We start from the raw sequence: 22,357 nt of genomic DNA on the forward strand, positions 1-22,357 counted from the left end.
GGGGCAGGGGATGGCACGGCCTAAGGCGGACTGGGGAAGAAAAGGGCGACCAAAGGAAGGGAGATAAAAGCAGAGAGTGAGAGTGAGTGTGAGGAGTGTGTGTGAAACACACGGGTAATCGACGCTCAACCCCGTAATTGGCAAGGCCTCACAAGCTCTCTCTTCTTGGTCTCCACAAGGAATTTCCAAGGGATTCCTTAGTCCCTGACGATCACGACTTATTGTTTGTCAAGACTCATGGCTCTAGTAATGCCTTTGAGAGAAGAATGTAACCAAAAGTTCCTTCCGGTCCTTCTGTGGCAACCGTCACCCACGAAAACTTCCAGCCAGCGCTGCGTTGGAAGTCTGGGGGCTACTTCAGCAGCTGTCATAAACCTCTGCAAGTACCTTCTAAGTATCTAGAAAGTACTTTCCTCTTCTTCCTTCAATTACTCCCACCAGCTGCTCGTGTGCACGCAACCAGTCATCCTAACTGAAAGCCAAGTTTATTCAAAAAAAAGCACAAGAAACAAAAGAGGAAATCTCCAAGGAAAACATTTCTAAACATAAACCCAATAGTATAATCAGCGCAAAAATGTAGCTAGCTTAGTGACTAAATATACTGGTCAGCATAAGATAAAAATCTGGTGCAACAGGAAGCACTCTTCCTCAGCGACTGTTGGCTATCCTGCCTGTCTGCTCAGTGTCCCGTAAGACAATTCCTTAAAAAGCAGCATGTCAGCTTCAGAACTAACAGCTATGGCCACCGGGGTTAGTAACCCAGGAGTCTAGTAATATTCTAGCTTTACATCACCATAGGAAAATATAGTAGCAACATAAACCAGCATGGATCGAGTCAGTAGTCGGTATAACTTGAATGTAAACTCTAACCCACCCAAATAATTTTAGATAATATCTTTGGTGAACTATCTAATTCCAGTCCTACATGCCTATTTTCACACTTACTGTCACAAATTTCATGGAATGTTTTGCCACTACTTACAATGGTATCAGGATTCGGCCTGCAATACTAATCTAAGGGCCCAAGCCAGCAATCACTTCACTCTCAAAAACTCCACTGAAGTCAACAGAAGACTCCCATTACGCCCTACTGACAGAACCCAGCGGTAAAAATGACTCTTCCAAAAAAATTAAATTAACAGACCATGAATATATCACAATGAGTTCCCTGTAGTTGACAGCTTATGGGCTACTGCCCAACATTTTGATTTTAAAAAGAGAGACTGTTGTATAAGGTAATGAAATAAGTGCCTTCAAGATGTACATTGGGGCGAGGGCGAGTAACAGAAAACCACCTTTTGCCTCATTAAAATATGCCACCGCAACAGAAATAAGGAACAAGGATAACACCCTTTGTCAGTCTAACGTAAAGCTATCCACTGTTCCTGGATTTCGTCACCTTCTGTTTATTAAAATATCTGTTCTGTAATGAATAAATACTAATATTTTTGAAGGAAGTAATTTGCCAGAAGAAAAAGGGACAGTACAGCAAATGTGTTGTCAAACTCTTGCGATGTAGATAGAGAACTTTCAAATGTATATTCCCATGGCTTGCAAATATAGGCTGTCAGATGTACCTGTGATACCTGAAGATTTCAAAAGCATTTTTAGGAATCAAGACCAAGTCATCATTTTAGTACTATGAAAATTGGGGAATGCTATAAAAAACAATGCATTTATATCCAATTTCGAATGGGATATTAAAAAAACACATGGATTTTAATACATAAAAAAATAAGAAAAAATATTCTGAGGGTAGTGGCCAATCATGAACTAAAAACAATCCCCATCACATTTTCCATTGCAACAGCTAAAAATTTTGAAGACAACTTCTCCCCACACTGGCACTTCCCACAAAAAAAAGTTTAATATAAAAAGTTTACATTAAAGCACAACATTTATTTCGGCATTTTAACCACTGAGGTGAATTAACATAACTAGTCTAATATAAATTTTCAAATAGCAAATTGTAGGAAAAGATACAGAATGCTATGACAGTCAAATTTTAGATCTAGTCAGCGTGCTTGTAACTTTGGCTCTTTCAAGCAATTTTGAGGTTATGTCTATGGTGCAGCTGGATGTGAGATAAAAGCAAAATTACACAGTCATTTGACATGGATGAGCTAGCTGAGGTAACAAAGTAGTGAAGATGCACCGAAGAGACCTGAAGGTGCATTAAAAATCTTTGTATATAATCCAGGTGCTCTAAGGAGGTTTTGTACAGCCCCTATTGCTGCCTTTTCTCTGCGATGGTCACCAAATAAAGCTCAGCAGGCAATCTCAGTCAGAAAAGGAAAGAACATGGAAGAATGGATAAATAAGAGGTCAGAAGAATACAAAGAACATGACAACAAAATGCTGAAAGGCAGAAGAGTAAGAGTAGAAAAACATTATAGCAAGACTGAAAATATTGGTTGTTTATTGTGATGAGACAATTCCATGAGATAACAATCACGAATTATTACACAAAAAGATGGAAAAGAAAAAATAGATCAGAAGCTTCTGCTTCCCATCTTCATAATAAGAACTACTTCTAATGAAATTTTAAAATAGAATTCAAAATAAAAACTGTGCATAAAATGGTTACAATATGAAAAATCACATACATGACAAAAATGAGTATGTTAGTATGGATAACAGAAGTATCCACTCTAATACGTCTTAGTGTTAAAATGTCAGAACCAAATGTTTATGAGCAGAAGCCTGTCTGGAACTCTTAAAAGTTATACTGACTGCTGCGAGACTTTCCACATCCTCTTACTCAGTTCCTCCTGCATCTTCCTCAGGAACAATCTCATGTTGGACACTCCTGGAAGTGGGACTCTGGACTAGATGGGTCTAGGTGTGGTGAATCAATCTCATAAATCCTACACTTACATACTCCTCAATCATCTAATACCTTGTAGAGACAAAACACAATTTGACCGAGGGGTGAAATGCTTAGGTATCGATTTAGTTTTCTATCTTCCTTAAGAGTAAACTCCTTCTACAGAAGCTGGAAGTTTTTCACTCCCTAATATTTATATATTTGGGTAGCAGAGGTCCTAATTCCCATAAAACAAGAATATACAAATTCGTCATTATGAGAAACCATCTGTGGGGAGTGTAGAGGTGGAAAAAAAAAAAGGTCACTGGAGCATGTTAATTTAACTGACTGGGGTCTGAGCTGTCATTACGTAGCTTTAATGACTCACCGTTGGAACGGTAAAAAAGCCAATGGGATAACGTGCAAGAGCCTTTTCTGAGAATTGCATTGCTTATTGGTCAGTAATTTGCCAAATTCTCCACAGTTGTGAAAAATTCTACCATCCAGAATCATGGGTGATATTCTTAGAAGAAAAATGACAGTTAAACCATTTCTTTTAAAATTCCTTCCAAGATACTATAATGTCTGCTTTACCATCAGATTGTCTGTCCATTTTACAGGGAAGCTACTGAGAAAATGTTTTTCCATTCACCCATGAAAGTCCCCGTGTTTAACTTTTCATAAGCTCTACTCCAGTTAAAAAATAAATGGGGAAACAGTAAGTCAAAATACAAATGTTAATTAAGTGTGTAATTCCAAGCCCAAATCTTAGAAAGACAAATTCTTTTGCTGAATGAAAACATCAGATATGCTAATGGCTTAATAAATCATGCTTCTCAATAAATGTATTTTGCTATGAAATCATCCATCCAATTAATATTTCTGCTTTCTACTAAAATATTGTTGAAATTGGACATTACTTGAAGCGCCTACATGAGAAATACACATGGCATCCGTGTGTATACAGCAGTGGAATTATTAATACTGATGCTTTGCTAAGAGTTGATAGTGATGGAACACTTGCAAGTGCTATTCCTAAACAATGATGCAATGAAGAATGTACCAGTTCTCTAGGGTGTTAAGTCGATAAACATTTGCGTAACAAGCACTTCTATTTTTCTTGCTGTGATTAATGCAAACAAGATGATAAGGGAAACTAAAAGTAAAATTTGCTGCTATTTCTCTTTTAGTACGAAAATCCCTAGTGCCCCTATTTTGCTTAAGAATATGCTTTACTGAAATTTCTGCACATATATTAAATTAGCTTTAACACTTTAACATGACAAATAGGGGTTATTACATAGCAATAGAGCATTCCGGCATTCCGTTTCAATGTAAAATGAACATAATTATAGCAATTTTTGGCTTTGCCATTTTGCAGTAATGGAGGCCTGCATCTTTTGCAGAAACAACTTGTATATTTATTTTCCTTGATTTTTTTCATGCTAACCTTTGTTTCCAGAGGTAAATTTACCAAGAATTATGTGTTATAAAGCAGTAACTGGTCTGTTGTATTTAAATTTTAATGAATATTACATTATTCACACTAAAAGAAAAACAAATGCAATGTATATAGCTAAATAAAATAGATCAGTAAACAGTATTCTTACCAAAGGCCTAAGTTCTGGATGAGTCAAAATATATCCATTGTTTGTAATTGCAAAAGCGTATCCATGAATACCTAACTGTAAGAATAAATGAGAAAGAAAAACTAATTAGCACGGCCTTCAGTACATTCTTAAACAAAAAATCAGGCAAGAATTTAGTTACCCAGGGCTTAAAGCTGGCATTCAAAACCCGGATCCACATAGAATTTCATTATAACATATGCAAAGCTCTGATCCTTGACATTTTGTGAAAATGAGAACCTGTCATTGTGATGAATTCCGCATATAGCACAATTTTAAAATGTCACACACACTTTGCTATCTAGGGCACGCACTTCTATGTGCTTTAGAGTGACTTAAATATACACATATGTATGAGACACCATAGCATGTGGCATACACCATAGCATGTGCCAAAGCAAAGGGATACCGGAATTTACTAAGTTCACATATTCCCAGGAGTGGCTAGGTTCAGCTTACTTCACTTGTTCAAGAGATGTTGTAAAAGAATCATTTAAATCAATGGTACTGAATGTACAGGTATAGTGAGCAAGCAGTGGCCTCTCACATGTGATATTCACATCTCCCAGTCTTAAAGGCATTTTACCGGTCTGCTACTTCAAGTTCATCTGGAGCCACAGAAGGCGGCCTTTTTCTACTAAAGAAACTCCTGTAAGTTTACGTGTTTGTACCGAGTGGAACTATGGGAGATCATTTGAGAGCAGTTAAATGCTTTACGAGGCCTTACAGTATATGTAATCAAATTTAGCACTGTACTTATTTAAATACCAATACTACTCTTTATACAATATGCCTATTACACAGTGGATTGCACCCGCTGAATGCAATAAATGTGCCTTCAAATCATGCACGTGGTCATTCAAACATGCCTTCTTAGCATAAACGTGCTGCTGATGTAGAATCTTTCTGCAGCTTCAGTATGTAACTTTTACCATGCAAAGAGTACGTTTCACTATACTTTCTCACCCATTTTTTTTCAGTTCTGAAGTAACATAACAACCCATATATCTTTATTTAAGCACCTTGATGCACTGAGGTATTAAAAAACAAACAAAAAACAACCAACCAAACAAAACAAACCCAAAACCCCAGAACTATCTTGCTTTGCTATTTTCTTTATAGTTCTCACTACTAACAATCTTTTTATTTTACTTCAGTACATTCTTAAATGCTTTGCTGAAGTGGGTCCTTAGGAATTTGTCTGGCATAAAGCAACGTGAGCAAGGCTGACAAGTCAGAATCATTTCTGAGAGGCAAGTAGGACAGCAAGTCTGTTGGCTTCTGTAATTTTCTGGAAATATAAACCAGAGTATGATATTATGGCAAGGTCATAGAGAAAACACCAGGTGGATTTATACCGTCTCTCTGTGAATGATTGTGTATGGTCAACTGTATCTGCCATATAGAAGATCGTTTCATAAATTAGCGGTTTTCCTAAAGCAATAAACTTCAGTGAAAGTAATAGAAGGTGATATGTTCTTGGCATCTCTTCATAAAGGAGGGATAACCAAAATAATAACAGTGGACATATTTTACCTATTATAGTATGACAAGTGAACTAGCTGTTGGCTAAATATCAGGTCTCAAGTATAATTGTCTGTGTTGATAACTGCAGAATGACATCCAAGCAATGGAAGTCAGGTAAGGAAACAAATGTGGGTGGTATACTTCACAGGAAAAAAATATTTGCCTATTTGAAGCATACCCAGACTCCAAGGGTAGTATTTTATTGTGTGTTGTGCAATATGTGAAACTGCACACTCTCTGCACTTAAAATGCTTTGGTCTGAGAGATTCTACGACTTACAGCAGTATTGCCGTTTTAAACGTTGAACTCTGTCTCTAGATGACAGATTCAGAAATGAAAAAACTTTTTCTAACTGCTGTTAAATGCCACATGAAAACTAAGTATTACTAAACCCAACCCTTCCTTATTCAGGAGAAACTGCCACTGACATCTGGGGAAGTTTAGTCTAGATAATGACTGCTGAAAATAGCTTATTGTTATTATTCATCTTCCTCAGCATAAAATCCACCTCATCCAAGCTGAGAGAATTCCAGGTCAGCAGAATTCTATTTCCAACCAATCATTTTACATCCCTGTGTGAATTTTATTTCACATGCTGCCTCTACACCCCTGGGACCCATTCCTGATTATGCTCTTGCAATTGCATGGTCTTTTTACTATTCAGAAATGTGTATGCTGTGTGAGACTGGAAGTTATAACTCAAGTGATTTCACTAACCTAACTGCATTGCATGATATTGGTGCCTCCTATAATAATCCTCTCTTGCATTACATCCTGCAATATAAAATGTACTTTCAAATAAAAAGTCTAATATTCAGAAAGAGGATCATATAGTACTTCCACTGAAAACTAAGTCTTAAAAAATATAATACCACATGACAAAACCAGAAATTTTAATTTTCCTGCCTATCTTCTCCCTTTCTGAATCACTGTAACTGCTGCAATACCTGCTATTCAGGCCCCACGCTCTCTCTAGGTTCTTGCGTTCGGACTATGTCCAAATCTTACAGATGACTTCTGAATAACATCGCTGTGATACGGCCTTTTCTATCCAGCCATGCACAGCCAGGCTTTCATTTCTGCAGTTACTACACATTGTTCTTCCTTCTCATTACAAATGAAACTTGCTCTACCCATAGCTCCTTAGAAGGCTGCTCCAAAGATAGTTTCCATTGCTCCAAATTTTGCAAAGGAGCAAATTTTGCTCCTTTCTCTTCTACCTTCTGCTGATTCTGTACTTCTGCATACAGAAAAGTATAATACAAGTTGTGGTTAACTAACTTCAGTGGTTAGTGCGCTGAGTCTGTTCTCTTATTTATCCTGACCAGCAATGTCTCTGTTCACTGTGTTTTGCTATCAGTGTGTAGTCATCTGCTGCCTCTTCCCATAGTCTGCAAATTTTTTTCCAGCTGGGACAGCCTTTCTGTTCTGTGTTTGCATAGCATCTAGCCTAGTGGGATCCAGGTCCCAGGAAATTACTCCAAAACACCTTATCAACGTTACTGCCAGTATTTTATGCATTATTTTTATCAAATTCTCATTTAATTTAAACTTTCCAGTTACTGCATATTGATCTACAAAATCATTTGGTAATTGCTAATGTATTCAAATTAGAATTAAAATTGATAGGAGGATTTTTTTTTCATCCTAACTAGAATTATCTACAAAAACATGTAGGCATATTCAAAGGTACTCACAAGTCAGCTTATTCCTCCACTCTCTTAGAAATCAGTAAATGAGAGCACGGCAGCCAATTAAGAGGGAAGTATGACACACAAATTTATGCTCAGTACAGGTACGTGTCAAAATATAGCTATTCCAACAGCTGGCCTCTTTAGTAAAGGCCGTCTACGGTATTGTGTTATGTGCTTATTTGTCTTGCAAAAATATTAACTGGAAAACATTCATTTAATTTTCATTTGTGAATAAAACAGCACTATAGTAAAGCATTTCAGGCACAGAGAAGTAGTGAAATACTAATGTATTGCATCAATTTTAAATGAAAAGTAATTAGATCTTTGCATTTGCCTGAAGCTCACTTTTACTGAGTTACAAACGTTTCACAATAGATGAAGCGCAATCAGATTTTGAAAACTTTTACGGTAATTATTTTTTAAGAATTTTATAGTAGAGTTGTCTCTGACTTTAGAAAACTAAGTAGAGGGAAATATCTAGCAATTACTGGGTAGGAGAGAAGGAACCACTAGTCTGGTTAGGCAGGAACTTGTTAAAGTTCCCGAAATGTGCCACTTGCTTTAATTCAAGGAGACGACTAATCTGGGACATGGAATTGGGACAGGAAGTGCTACACAGGCAGGAAGCCTAAAGCCATGTTAAGGATAGATTTTTGTATGGTTTTCATACAAAGTTATGCAAATTTTCAGTATGAATTTCTGGTTATTTTGTGTGGTATTCTGGTTATATTGTGTGGTTGAATCATTTCATAGCTTTTATTTATAACAATACTTAGTATTACCTTCTAGAGCACACTGTGATCTGCAAAAATGTGACGATCAAGCCATAGATTAATTTTGGTATTAAAAACTGCACTTGATCTCAGGACGAATGACATTTAGCCATCAGACACTACAGAGCTAAAATTCCTGAGGTAAATGAGTGAAATAATGGAGCTACATCAGTATAAACAGTATTAACGTGCTAAATAAATTAAGTTACATTATAGATATTATACTGAGTATAAAGGACATATTATCATTTGTGTATTACCTTGTATTTTGGAATAGTTTTTAAAAGCTCTTTAACTGGAACATCTGTGCCAACTACTCCCAGAAGAATCCCTTTAGATCTCTGAAAAGAACAATAAAAGATGCACTCAGAACCACAATAATAATGAACATTCTCACCACTCATTTCACATTGCAGCTACTCTGCAGAAGTGAATAGGTAACAGACAAATTATTTAAAAAGTCAGGAAAGCAGACACTGGTACAACTCATCTGATCAAACAGTCATTTAATCAGTAATATTGCTCCTTTCTACTTTATCTGCAATTCACATAGAAAAGGCATGCAAACTTCTGATAGCTATTGAGTCCCTCAACAGAAAACTTCCTCACGCAAAATAGTTTTTGAATTAAAAACTACTGTTAAAGATATGTTACTCCCTCCTTTTCCAATTTCTCCTGCCATTTGATAAACAAAAGAGAAAGATTAAGCAGTAAGGGGAAAGTACATGTAATTTTCTTTAATAACCTGTTAAATTAGTAAAGATAAACAGATATATACATAATATACATGACAAATTAAATTCTAAGTCTATGAAATAGAAGCATATCAGTGCAAAGAAGAAAAGGATATAGATTATTTGCTGTAAAAAGATAATGTAGAAGTAAGAAAACCCTAAGGCCTAGCGCCATCTGAGATTTTCTCTTCGACATAAGGTTTCATTATTTTACTATGGTTTCTAGAGTATAGTTATTTGGGATTATTTGTCCACATTTTTATGCTAACAAAGAGATACTAACTGCAGACAAAATAAGAAGAGAAGAAAAATTTTTAGAGTAGGCTAAAATCTTATTAGGTCCCTGAAAGCAACTTCACTGCAGTCACCTCATTATCACATGACAGAAATAGTCTGAGTACTTACAGTCTCGTTTTGCTTACTAAATACTGGCATGGCAACAGTTGTCATCAACACCAATCCCTGATCATCAGCAAGCTATATTTGAAAAAGAAATATTATCTCTGAGAACTGAGGAACAATTACAGACATGTGATTGCATTTTTCAATTACATTTTCTTCATTTTAAATGAGATAAGGCAATTTATCTAAATGACGCTTATGTAGTTAGACTTGCAGTCAGTGCAGCCCAGCCCAGCCCCGGCCCCATCTCAACTATACCGGCTCTGCCCACCCCACCGTCTGCATTGGCAGGAAAGATGCCTCATCTTCATTCCTATTGCAGTCTCCCATGAGAGACACAAGGGGCTGAAATGTGGATTGTGGAAGCGGCATGTGCAGTAGCAAAGCAGCTGGAGCTCTGTTCTACATCTTTCCCAGTGTCAGCTCTGCCAACATTGCCTCAGGCTGTTTTCTCCCAGCAAGGAACAAGAGGTCATGAGTTGCATGCACTTTGTTCTGGTCCAGACTGAGATCTCATCAGCTAACACAGCGGCAGAAAGGATGACAGCCAGTTAGGATCCCAGGAGCATCTTTGCTCCATCCAGTTTCAGTTTGCTGGACAAAGAGGTGGCATGAAGCATTAGCTGATTCGGCACATCAGGTTTCAACATATTTCTTCAATTTAGGGAGAAAACAGGTCTCCTGACCTTGGTTCCATTCAAGAGAAACATGTAGAATGCTTATCATTGGCCACAGGAGAGTGACATTGCTCAGACTATGGTCTCTTCATGCCCTCTGGCCAGACTACATCTTTGCCATAAGGCAAAGGCTAACTGTGATGCACAAGACAAGCACTGCTCTGTGTGCCTGTAGATCTTCACCATCTACATATAAAAGATAACTCAAGCAGGAAGCTGAGAGTTACTGTTAAACTCTTTCTGCCCCTACAATTTGGGAAGATGTTTACAGTTGAAGAGGCTTACCCAACATTTAAAAGCATGACACATCCAGTTATAAACACAACTGGAGATTTTGTGGAACGCAATTAAAGTCTGCTTTGTTGCATCTGTGTTTAGCCAAATGGACAAGGCAATAGAGACAATCTTCCTGAGAAATACTGTAGGTGACAGTCATGTCCAATTGCAACTGTGATATTCTACTACTACCCCTACATCAGTATCACATTTTCTGTACTCAGGCAGCATTTCCAATACATTTTTTTGAGAATTGCTGCAATTTTGATTTTTTGTTAACAAAGCTTTTCTTATTAATGAAGCAACAGCTATCAACTCCCCAAATTTTCAGAACACGTCATATATTATGACCAAGATATTTTATGAAGCATGTTTCACATTAACAAATCAGACAAATAAAATCTAGAACATTACATGTCTTGCAGCTCCCAGTCTGCTTCAGGAAGGTTTCAGTTTCCCAAACAAGTATACTCCCTGAAGCATGGCATGGCACTATGTCATGGCGAGGAGGAACGTTTGCAGACATCAGACAGGAATACAAACGGGGTTTAGGATCAGAAAGGTTTACATTTGATAAGGAATCAATAGGGACATGAGGTGGAACCAACTTATGATCACGTTTGCTTTTTTTGGTTTGTTTTCCTTTTTAATAAGAAGAGGTATTTCCAGCCCTGATATAATCCTTGATCTATTAAGCAATAGTAAGTTATTAAACAAAACAACCAACAAAAAAACCAGAAACAACAACTCAGCAAAACACTGGGAGTTTAGAGATTGCACTTGAAAGTCAAATGCGGCTGAACTAGCATAAGAATTTACTCTCCTTGGCCAGAGTAGTACAGTCAAGCACGCTGACATGATTTGTATGGAGAGGAGCCTTCTCTGTGGTATGACAGTCAATAGTCCCAAACACACGTACACCAGGAAGTGAAAAAGCATTCTGCTGATTATGGGGTGACATCTTGGAGCATTTAGAGAGTCTATATGATTGCCCAGGGTTGTTGTTCTCTGATATTATGTATTTGTCAAGTATCAGTATGGTCTTATTTTACAAGTCCACTCACTCTCAAGAGATTACTAGAAACAATTTATTGGATAGGATGCCAGCCAAGGGACTGTCAGTAAAGTTTTAGGGTGTTTGAAATTCTTTAAATGGAGGAAAAAAACCAGTCTGGACTTCCTGGGAAATTCTGAGAGAACAGGTCATTAACTCTCAAAACTAACTCTGGAAGCATGCAGAGAATGATTGCCCTGTAATTATGATATCTACAAGTACCACCGAGGGTTGGCTGCTGCAGTCATTTCTATAGAAGTGCAATCTTATAGTCCAGCCTGTTTGGTTTTTTTGTTTGTTCGGCAGAGGAACAGGTTGTTGGCCACTTCCGTAAGTGGAGTCAGCAAATAACTGGATGATAGACGACTCGTATTTCTGATGTTTCACTGAGTCACCAACTCAAGCTGCAGTATTTGCTTCACAAAAATTGTTAGATTCTGAGAAATTATCTGGTGGGGAGGAGCACAGCTTTATTCCCTGGGCAATGACATTTTGGCAGAAATACTTTGAAATAGTAGAATGTTAGCCACTGGGTATTTCTGCTAAGACAATTAATGCTGGAGTCCATTAGTAAATTGCAAAGGAAGCCATGATCTAGGTATTTTGCATTGCTGGTTTTCAAGTCTGACAATTTCTTACATATAGCAGAACTCTGTAACAGCTCATGTAAGTGTTTCAAAAATTTAGTGATTCTAAGAAAAAAAACAGTAATATGCTCTCTAATCACTGATAAAACTTCAGCTTATATTAGTTACATTCAGAACGAACATGAACTGATATCCTCAGGACTGGCTAGGAATTATTTTTTTTTGTTAATAATCAGCAAATACTTAATTAGATGTTAACGCTTAATGAAAAATGTTAAATATCACAAACTCAGAATAACAAAATCAATATATAAAGTCTTCGAATGACTATACTAAATTTAACAGTTTAGGTTATTGTGTAATTAGTAATAAACTCTTTGGTTACTCAATTATTATTTGTTTTTCCCCAAAAGAAAATGTAGACAATCCTTATGATTCCAAACTCATCAACTGGACATCACAGTCATAGGCTCAGCAAAGAACTATGTGGGCATGTAAAAAAGAAAATACTGTAGTCAAACATTTCTTACAGGAAACATCTTGAAGAATGATTTTTTTTTTTTTTTTTAATAAGCACAAAATGCATGTTTCTAAGCAGGCAACAAATAACTGTTACACATAAAATCAGGGGGTTTTTTAGTGTTATTGGCAAATACAGAGAATTATACTTATTCTAGTATAATGCAATAACATCACCACATGTATGGTTACTAGTTATATACAGTGAAGGGTCCTTGAGAATGACTGAAATGTGAAGCACCATGAATTTAATCTCAAACTTTTAATAGGCTGTACCTTATCCAATTTTGTCCTTCCAGCCTCGTAGGAGTAACTAATATGAGTAACCAATACTAATAGTTACTGCCATTTTTACAAAGGTGTGCTTTATGTGGCATAATAATTCCCCACATTCTGATGATGAAAAATTGTTTAAAGCTACATGCTAAGCTGACTTGGTTCATCCTTACTAGCCCCCACATATTCTGGGGGTTGGCAGGTTTCATGGGAAACAGAGAGTAAGGTTTGACAAAAATATATTCACACAATGTTATGTTTGTTATGTATATAGTTTCTGCTGAAACAAAATGTTGCTGGCAGACCAACTGTGTTCACAAACAAGGATTAATTTGGATCAAAGTTCACCCAAATGTTGGAACCTCATCTAAATATATATGGAGAGCCACTAATAACTTTCAATTCCTCCAACACTCTGTTTTGAATTCTTGTTCCGTTCTCAAAGAAAACCCTCTATTTCTTTTCTTCCCCTCTACTACTACACTGGTTTTTTTCCAGTGCTTAACAATGTCTCTTTACACATCAGTCTAAGTATTAATGAATTAAGCTCCTTTCTATTTCTGCAATCTTTACATCCCTGATAAGTGTCTAAGCTTATTCTTTACCTGGGGCACCATATTAGTTAACACACATAGGCTCTGACTGACATTAAAGTCCTGTCTCTTACCTGTTTAGCAGCATATCAATTACTGCATTTTTATTTCCTTCAAGTGGTTCCATAATATCAAGAAAAAGGCAAGGAAACAAAAGCTGCTTCATCCCCAGCCCTCCAGGAAAATAAAAATTCCGCTGGCAAGCTCCAACACTTGAGGCTACCAACAGATGTGAACTAAGGAAAAGGTATGTGCTTTGAAGTGCCTTTCGAAACATTTTTTTGCTCAGTATTTTTTGCTATAAAACTAAACAATATAAAAAGCAGCATTCAAATGCATCTAAACACTTCCCAGATTCAGTACAACATCCTGCAGGTTGTAAGATGGAACTAAATAAGATTTGGTGGAATAGTACAAAACTAGTCTGAAATAATGGTTTTGTTGGATATTGCTGCCATTTACTAAGGATGACATTTTCAAAGATGCTTCAGGAAGTTTAGTTTCCAAATACCACTGACCTCTGCCAGGACTTGGGCATCTAATTTCATTAGGCCTCTGAAAATTCTAGACAGCTATTAATTGTTGTTGCCTTTTTAGGAATATTGGCAAAATATAACCATAAAGTAATCACTGAAAAACAGTTTAACACTTTTAGGCCAGTGACGGTATCTGTGCACTAACTTAGAATTTTGTCCTACTTGAACGTATCTGCACAGACAAGCTTCTTAAGGTCCCTTGCAATTTTTGAAGAAAGTACTTCCTGGTTTCAGAAGTGGATGTGAATTCCAGTTTCTTCAAATTCTTGGGTTTGGATTACTGGAGACAGAAGGAAACTAACACAAATAAAAGATAAGAATTCAAGAGCAATGCTTAAGGCATTGTCAGATGCTTCAGTCAGCAAATTAAAATTAGTCAAATGAAAATGAAATGAGAAAATAAATATAAGGATCCAAACATTTTGGACAGAAAAAATGGAAAAACATGCGGTAAATTACTCATGGCTTTTTTAAAAGCTATTATGGGGATCAAAGTCACTTTCTTAGAGAGTAATTTTTTAAAAAAGACAAATGGGGCCAGGGCTGTATTATTTATTTATATTTATAGAATAAATATTTATTTGTATTTACATATACTTTCCTATATTTATTTAGATATGTATTTATAAAAGCACTAACCATCTTAAATGTCTGACATCAGCAAGCCTCCAGTCTTGCAGAGCAAGTCATCTTCATGCTAAACAATACAGAACTCTGACTGTATGCCGTATGGCCCTAAGTGCCTGTCCTTTTGGATTTTCCTTACTCTGTTAGGTATTTATTCCCCATAGAATAACAAGAAGTTCCTGCTTTTTCCAAAAGCCAAATTAGCATGTCTACATGAGCCTTATGCATTTCAAAACAAAACCCTGAATTTACCTTATCACATGAATTCTGCAAAGACATTTTATTCAAGAAACTCTTTATCCATCCGAATATTGGAATGTTTTATTTTGCAGGCATGGAATGTAACCCATGCCCCATAAAACACAGTGGTCACTGTTTAGGGGGGAAAAAAAAGAAAAAAAAAATTACCTAAAGTTTAGTTCAGTTTCTTCTGCTCTGATGCAATTAAGTTGTTCTCCGACTGATTCATTTTGATTAAGGACTGCAGTTGATGAGTGCTGTAATCAGCATCTCCCTTAATGAATCAGGAAGATACCTTCATGAGGGGAAACAAAGATTGTCTACGCCAATTCACATACGAAGGCATCTTCCTTCATAAACATAATCAGTCTGTGCTTCCTCTCTAAATTCGGTTCTCTCAAACCTTAGTAGTCTTCACTATTCTACTAGTCAGACTAATCTATTGACCAGTATTGGTCATTGCCTATTTCCTCAGACAGCGTATGTGTCTGGGAGTCCCCAACAACATATAAGACTTGAGTGGTTTCTGCTGTCTATGCCAGTGGTTTGATCCTGAATAAATTCTTCACAGTAATGTGAAAGCAATGTGAAGGCTCATTACAGTCCTTCTTGTGGCAAAGGCATGCTGCATGCTGGAACCCCTGAACCCAGGCAAACCATGTATACACAGGCAGAATTCCTTTGCAGTAAGGTATTTTTTCATATTCAAGTTTCTCCTCTGAAAACCAGAAGAAAGGATTCCTCCCTCTGCTGAATGAGCATCTCTTTTTCAGTACTGCCAGTGTACAATTAAGTTTTCATATTGCAGCAGCTGTTGTTCCACCAGCCATTTCAAATATTCTTCCATTTTCTACCTTTCTGCTGAGCTGTTAATTTCTGGTTTAGTTCTACATTTGAATACACTACAAATTTCATCTTCTACTAAGAATATCAACTCACAATAACATAATGCCCTCTAGGGTTTATTAATAAACTAAAAGCAACAAAAAAACCCTCAATTTAATCTCCTTCTGAGCCTATCTTCCACTCAAGATCTTAATGCATTTTCTTTCCTTCTTGCCCTTAGCAGAAGGTATTCCCTTTTACATCATGAGTAAAAACTAGTAGACCTCTTCTGTCAGGTGATTCTGGGAATATTTAAGCAGAAATCTGCCACCATTTAAGCAGAACCACCATTACAAGAAAAATACAAGGCAACTTTAGCCTCAAAGAGCTATGAAATGCCAGTGATTTGATAGTGCTTGACTGGATAACGAACCTACGAAAATGTCAAATTGGTGCAATAAGAATTCATGGGAATGTGTTTCATATATATATTAAATGTGTGTGGATTCATGGATATGGGTATATAGGTTTATGGGAGACTACTGAACTGTACAGCCCCTCAGATTCCTTGAAGTCTGGAAAGATATCCTCACATAAACACAAGTAGTTTAACTGTTGTTATTCCTATGGTTCTCTAAAACACAGAATTACAATGGTAGAGTAAAAATACATGTATTTCAATGCTTCAGTTCAGTTCATTTGAAGTTTGGATGAATTATGCTATGGAATATTCATTTTTTCAACATGTTCATCTAATAGTATTGCAAAAAAGTAAGTTCTTGTAGTTTCTCCAGCTTGCATCAATATGTTTTGTCTCAGAATTGCTAGGCTACTTTTGACAACGTTGGCAAGAAAAACTAAAACTAGACCCCCAAAGAAAAACACAGAGTTTTCAACTAGATCCCAGGATTTTGCAAGTTATCATCTGCAGTCTAAAATGATGAATGAAAGAGACAGCATTAGCGGTTTGCCCCAGCAAGTGGTTCTATTGAAAAGACCTAGTGGTAACAGTTTTAGGCAGGAATCTATACAACGGCCGTGGTCACTCAGTTCGATAAAATGCTTAGCAAACAATAACAAACCTTTAAAAATCATGTCAAGAATGAGGAAAGATGCATTCCCAGGCTAAATGACTCTTGGCTGTATAGAATAAAGAAACAGAACATACTCATTGAGAAAGTCACAGATCTGTAATCCCTAGCAGTAATAGTCTTGTCATTGGAGAAAAACTCCTTTTAAGAAATAGATTTTAGTGTGCAGTTTTGCCTTTAACTCCTTGCTGTACAGGGTTACACCCCTCAGAACAACCCCACATAAATCTCCAGAAACAAGAAATAAACAAGCATCCACTTACTCCTCACATGAAGCATATAAACCAAAGAGAGTTTAGCCTCACATCTAGCACTAACATCCGTCTCCCAGGACAAAGATTAAGGCAGGCTCCAGAATTACTCCAGAAACACATATACAGGAAAGAATATCCATTTCCATTACGGCAATAGGAATTTGAGTAGGATCCCTGGAACATTTTCCTTAGGAGTGTATAGTCAAGAAGAGTTACAGTAGGTTGTCCAGAATTTCTGACACAGAGTTAGTAGTGTCCATATCTATTACTGTTAATACAATGTTATTCTTGTCTACATATATTGTGCGATGATTATAACGAAGCCAGGCTCTGCCAGCGATGGACCAGTGGATGTCTCCTGAGATGGAAGAACAAGTAAGGACAGTAACAAAGCTCATATCCTTTTTTAGATGCTATTGCTGATTTTTTTCAAAGAAAATATGCAATATTGTTTCACTTTAGCTGGCTATGAAGTGGTGTTTTTCATTTTGTTAAATTTACACATTCCCTAATTGTTACTGATGAATAAAAAAAAGCAAAATAAACAATATACAAATTAATTTAAATAAAAGGCAAATTTGATGGGGCAATTCTACATGTTGTTGCTAATTTTTGAACTATAATTAGTCACAGAAAGGAAACAAATTTTGAGATCTAAAACTCATATTTTTCCCAGTATCTTTCAGAGTTTAGACTTTGTGTTTTAGACAACCACAGCTTGTCAGGGTTTCCAGAATTTTTTCACCAGCTTTCACCACACTAAAAAGATATTCATCCAAGAAAATATTAGATCTGAAACCTCAAAATATCTTTTTTTTTATAATGCAGACTTATTATGTCTATGATATATCTCTGGAAATCCTAGCAGGACTGTTCAGCTCGGCTCAGAAGTTAACTTCCATAGTGCTAATTCTATCGAGTCTTCATTTCCCAATTTAAACAATGCCTAGCAAAACAAAATAAGAAATTTTTTTTACACTAACTTTTTTGTTGCTTGATGTATTCCTCATTTTTGCACTTACATTGGACTGTAATAACTGTACAGAACAGGGTATCTGTTGCAGCAAACAGTGTCAAGTAAAGTCAGATTAATCTCCCACCAATTCTGATTCATGGAAACTATCAAATAACCACAACAATTCCCAAATTTGCTCATAGACTAATCTCTAGCCCAATAATATTCCTTTAAATTCTAATCTGTCTGGACCTACAGTGTTCCTAGTTGATTTTTTACCATCCCACAACAGGAGCTTTGATTTCCACAATATTTAATTAAATTACCAACAGGTTGAAATGCAGGAGAGGTCCATAGGCTCTTATATCTAGAGGACAGAGCTTAAAATTGGAGCTAACATTCTGAATCAAAAAATGAAGCAAGGTTAGGAGATATGATGGGGCTAAACAGAGGCACTTGAGCAACAGTTTGAGGAAGGCTGTGCAGCTATGCTGTCACAAGAACCTTTGGTCTGTAGACCTCGAAGGAAATAGGACTTAAGGGACTTGAGTGAGGAAATAGGTCAAAGTGAAGGTCTGCTGGCATAGCCTATACAGCCTTGTGAAAAAACAATTGAAAAGTAGGGGAAAAACATTGCTATATTCAGAGGGACTGAAAGTGGAGTGAAACTGTGGGGCATGGGAACACTGCAAACCCTCTGACAAGGCACCAGTGTTTAAAGTGGTTGCCACAATGCTGCTGCTGAAACTTTACTCATAGCAGAGAGCAGTTCCGTAGGGACGTATTTGAAGTATGAGGTTCATGCTGAAGCTTTGTTTTTTCTTCACTACCTTGTTATAACTCTGCCACCTTCCCAACCCACCCCCCTTCTTCCTTTCCCCACTCCGCATAGGCTTGCTTCACAAGGTGTTGTCTTCTCCTGTGACTACTGTGCTTTTATGTACTGAGTAGCATCATGAGGCAGGATTGAAGCATCAGAGAGTTGGAATTTGACCATTTAGTTGTGTTTTATATCAATTACAAGAATAAGGAATAGCTATTACTTTGGTTTAGGTTCAAATTATGGCCTGGGACAATATAGGAACCTGTGTGAGTGTATTACGTTAGAGAGACATTTCCATGTTTAGCACACAGAAATGAAACACCAAAAAACCCTCATATTGTAAAATAGTTACTTAGAGTTTGCTAATTGCTGACTCAAAAATGTTATTAAAAGTCAGCTTGCTTGTTGAGGAGTGTGACAGAGAAATTTGGAAACTAAATTTAAGATTGTGATTAACATGTAAGTGAAAATTTTAATGCAGTTTTCTGAATGGATCACTCAACTTTAAATACATTATGAAACTGAAAGACAATAGCCTCTTGTTAGCAGGAAACAGATCCAAAGGAATGCTAAATCAGGGTCAACGTGTTTACTTCATAATTATTTTGTACTTCGTTAGATTCAATTTTACTCCTATAATTTTATAAAAATGCTAAAATCACTAGTCACGCACTTCAATGAAATAGCAGCTTTGCAAATTTTCTATTTTCTATTCCCAGTGACAGTTAATTCAACACTTCAAAGTATAAGAAGGTAAATGATGCAGGAAATGATAAATGATGCTCCCAAATGGCTGAAAGATGATAGCATCAAGATAAAAGGAGGGCAAAGCACTACTTACAGAAGTTAAGGGATAACACAGAAAGAGAGAAGAAAGCTGTCAGGAACTTTTGGGCAACAAATATCATCAAAACATTTCTATACGGAGGAAATATGATTCCATTCATGAGAGAATCATTTAAAAAAGACTTTCGTAAATGTTCCTAAACACAACTATCTTCTGATTTGTGTGCCTAATTTATTCACTTCTACCTCTTCACACAAGCTAAGTAGAATGAAACATCACAGCAGGAGTAGGACAACAGATTTTGAATCCTGCTGTGTTTGCTCAAGAAAGCAAGTAAAGCTTTCCTACCAGGAAACAAAACACCTTTTTGAGCTATTAAGGAAGAACAGCTTTTGCTCATCGATGAATACAAAAGCTGCTTTTCAAAAGTGTTTCAAAGATAAAGGTCATTTTGGAAGCCAAACTGAAAAAGTCTGAAAATTGGTAAATCTGAGTTATTAGGTTGTTTTATTACTGTTTTCACAGCCCTGTAGGATGTTTTCCTAAAAACATGCAGAAAAGCAACACAGAGGACAAAATTCACATGAATTCGTTCCATTTTTCTGGATAGTGGCTCTTTCATTTAGATATATTAGCTCTTCCTAGACATTTTTCTTCTGAAAGCTACATAAATCAGCATCTCTATCACCTAAAATTATGGTGGGTTTTTATTTGGTTTTGTGGTATTCTCTATTTTAAGTATAAGCTATATCACAAAGATCTTTTCAAGACAAATATTGTGGTGCAATAGACATCCACCTTAAACTCCTCATATTTCATTTCACCTGCGCTCCAATTCTGAATTTGCAGCAATTTGATTTAGAACAGATAGCATAACAGTAACAGGTTTTAATTGTTATTTAACTGCCGTAGACAGTTGAGAACCTACAGGTCTTCAAAATCAATAGCTAACCACCATAGAACATTGACAAAACACTGAGAAGACTGTAGCCAAAGTGTTTCACATAAAAGACATAATGCATTTCATCAAGATGACCAAGTATTTATAACAGATATAAAATAGTAAAGGTGAACTTGGAATGCCACATTTTTCTTTCAGATCACTCAAAGACTAAAGTGAACATGTTTAGAGAGACATGACTGAAATGTTTATAGAGAAAACATTTGCAAGATGATACGTAGATTCCAACAAAAATACAGTACGAGTTCAGACACCATAGGGCAAAACATGTACACTAGTGACTAAGTAATTCATAAAGGCATGCATCAGCCCTGTGCTGCTTCCCTTCACCTCGCAGATAGAAAGAGATTCTCATTTTGTTCATAAGCTATCAGGCCATGCTTATGAAAAGGCTTATTTCTTACCTGAAGTTATCAAAAGCCCATGTGGATTACTTGTATCTGTCCTCCCTCCCCATCCCATTCCTTCCTTCCCACCCCTCTCCTCTTTCTCTGCATGAAAGTAGTATACAGTCAACTAGATGTTATGCATACATATACAAAATATGTGGCTTTAGTTCTGCATTAGTTTGCTCAAGGGGTAAACACACTGAAAATTGGTATTTTTGACCTTCCATGAAAACTGTGCTTTTTCGCTAACCTCGAACTTGAGTAATTTGTACCAGAACAGTATTTTAGTAGCTCAGAATTGTGGAAATCAGAACATAGAATACAGTACCACATGACACAATCTGGTAAACAGCCTGACTGGTTATATCTTTCTCCACCAGCATATTATAACCTCACTCCGTCTCTTCTTTCTGCAAACCGTTAAGAGAAGCGTTTGGCATAAACTTTTAGACAAGCAGGTGAACATGAAAAAGCCAGAGTTAGCCAGTCTAGCAAATCTTTTAGTCCTTCTACTTTTCCAGGAAGCTGTAAACAAAAGATTTCTTTAAACCATCTATTTCCAGAAGAAAAAAGAAGCAGCAACAATTTTTGTTACCATGCCACATTTGGTAGGCTCTGCAACAATCAAAACACAAGAACAAACTATGGATGTAGTCCAGTGTCACAAAATAGCGTATTACCTGCAGATTTGAAATAGAATTTTCTGAGCTCCACAAGCAAGGAAATTTCAAATATACATAGCATCATAAAAATAAAAGCTCCCATGCTCATATTTCTTGCTTTTTAAACTAAAAAGTGGATGAGATACATCAATTAACCATTTTGAAGCTTTGAGTTCCTCACCGTTCTGCAAAAGCTATTCATTGAAGATCACTTAACCTATAGCTTTCATTAAAGGCTGAACTTCAGTCATCATCCAAGACTGTCAATAACAGTGATGTTTAACTGATTAATTGCTATGACATTTCTTATTAAAGGTGCTTTACCTAGCACAGTAAGAATGACTTGGACAAGTTAAGTATTGCAATTTCCCAGTATATTCCATTCATTTTTTCATTTCAATATTTTTCACCACAAACCACAAAACAGCATCTAGATTTTCTATTTTCTGGAAGCTTTAATTATATTTGTGAAATATATAAGGATGATGCAACAGGCATCAAGCAATTCTTCGAGTTTGCCACAATCATTGTGCTATCATGATGTGCAGTGGTGACTCCGGTAACATACCATATCGATGCAGAAGTTGTTTGAAGGCAAGAGCATGTTATATGAAAACTGTATGCAACCTATTAGAGAAGTCAAATGTTGGATGTGTTCAAA

General features: G+C 36.5%; 1 protein-coding gene across 1 annotated transcript in view; it reads right to left on the reverse strand.

The window, feature by feature from the left end:
- CACNA2D3 (calcium channel, voltage-dependent, alpha 2/delta subunit 3) overlaps positions 1-22,357 on the reverse strand; it is a 481,287-nt gene that overhangs the window by 116,665 nt on the left and 342,265 nt on the right. Inside the window, exons 16-18 of the mRNA XM_009334218.1 lie at positions 9,568-9,639; positions 8,689-8,769; positions 4,417-4,491 (exon numbers count right to left, since the gene is read on the reverse strand). Of these exons, the coding sequence (XP_009332493.1) occupies positions 4,417-4,491; positions 8,689-8,769; positions 9,568-9,639 (228 nt within the window). The remainder of the gene's footprint in view (positions 1-4,416; positions 4,492-8,688; positions 8,770-9,567; positions 9,640-22,357) is intronic.

Source organism: Pygoscelis adeliae, unplaced genomic scaffold, assembly GCF_000699105.1.
Source record: "Pygoscelis adeliae isolate BGI_AS28 unplaced genomic scaffold, ASM69910v1 Scaffold411, whole genome shotgun sequence".
NCBI lineage: Eukaryota > Metazoa > Chordata > Aves > Sphenisciformes > Spheniscidae > Pygoscelis > Pygoscelis adeliae.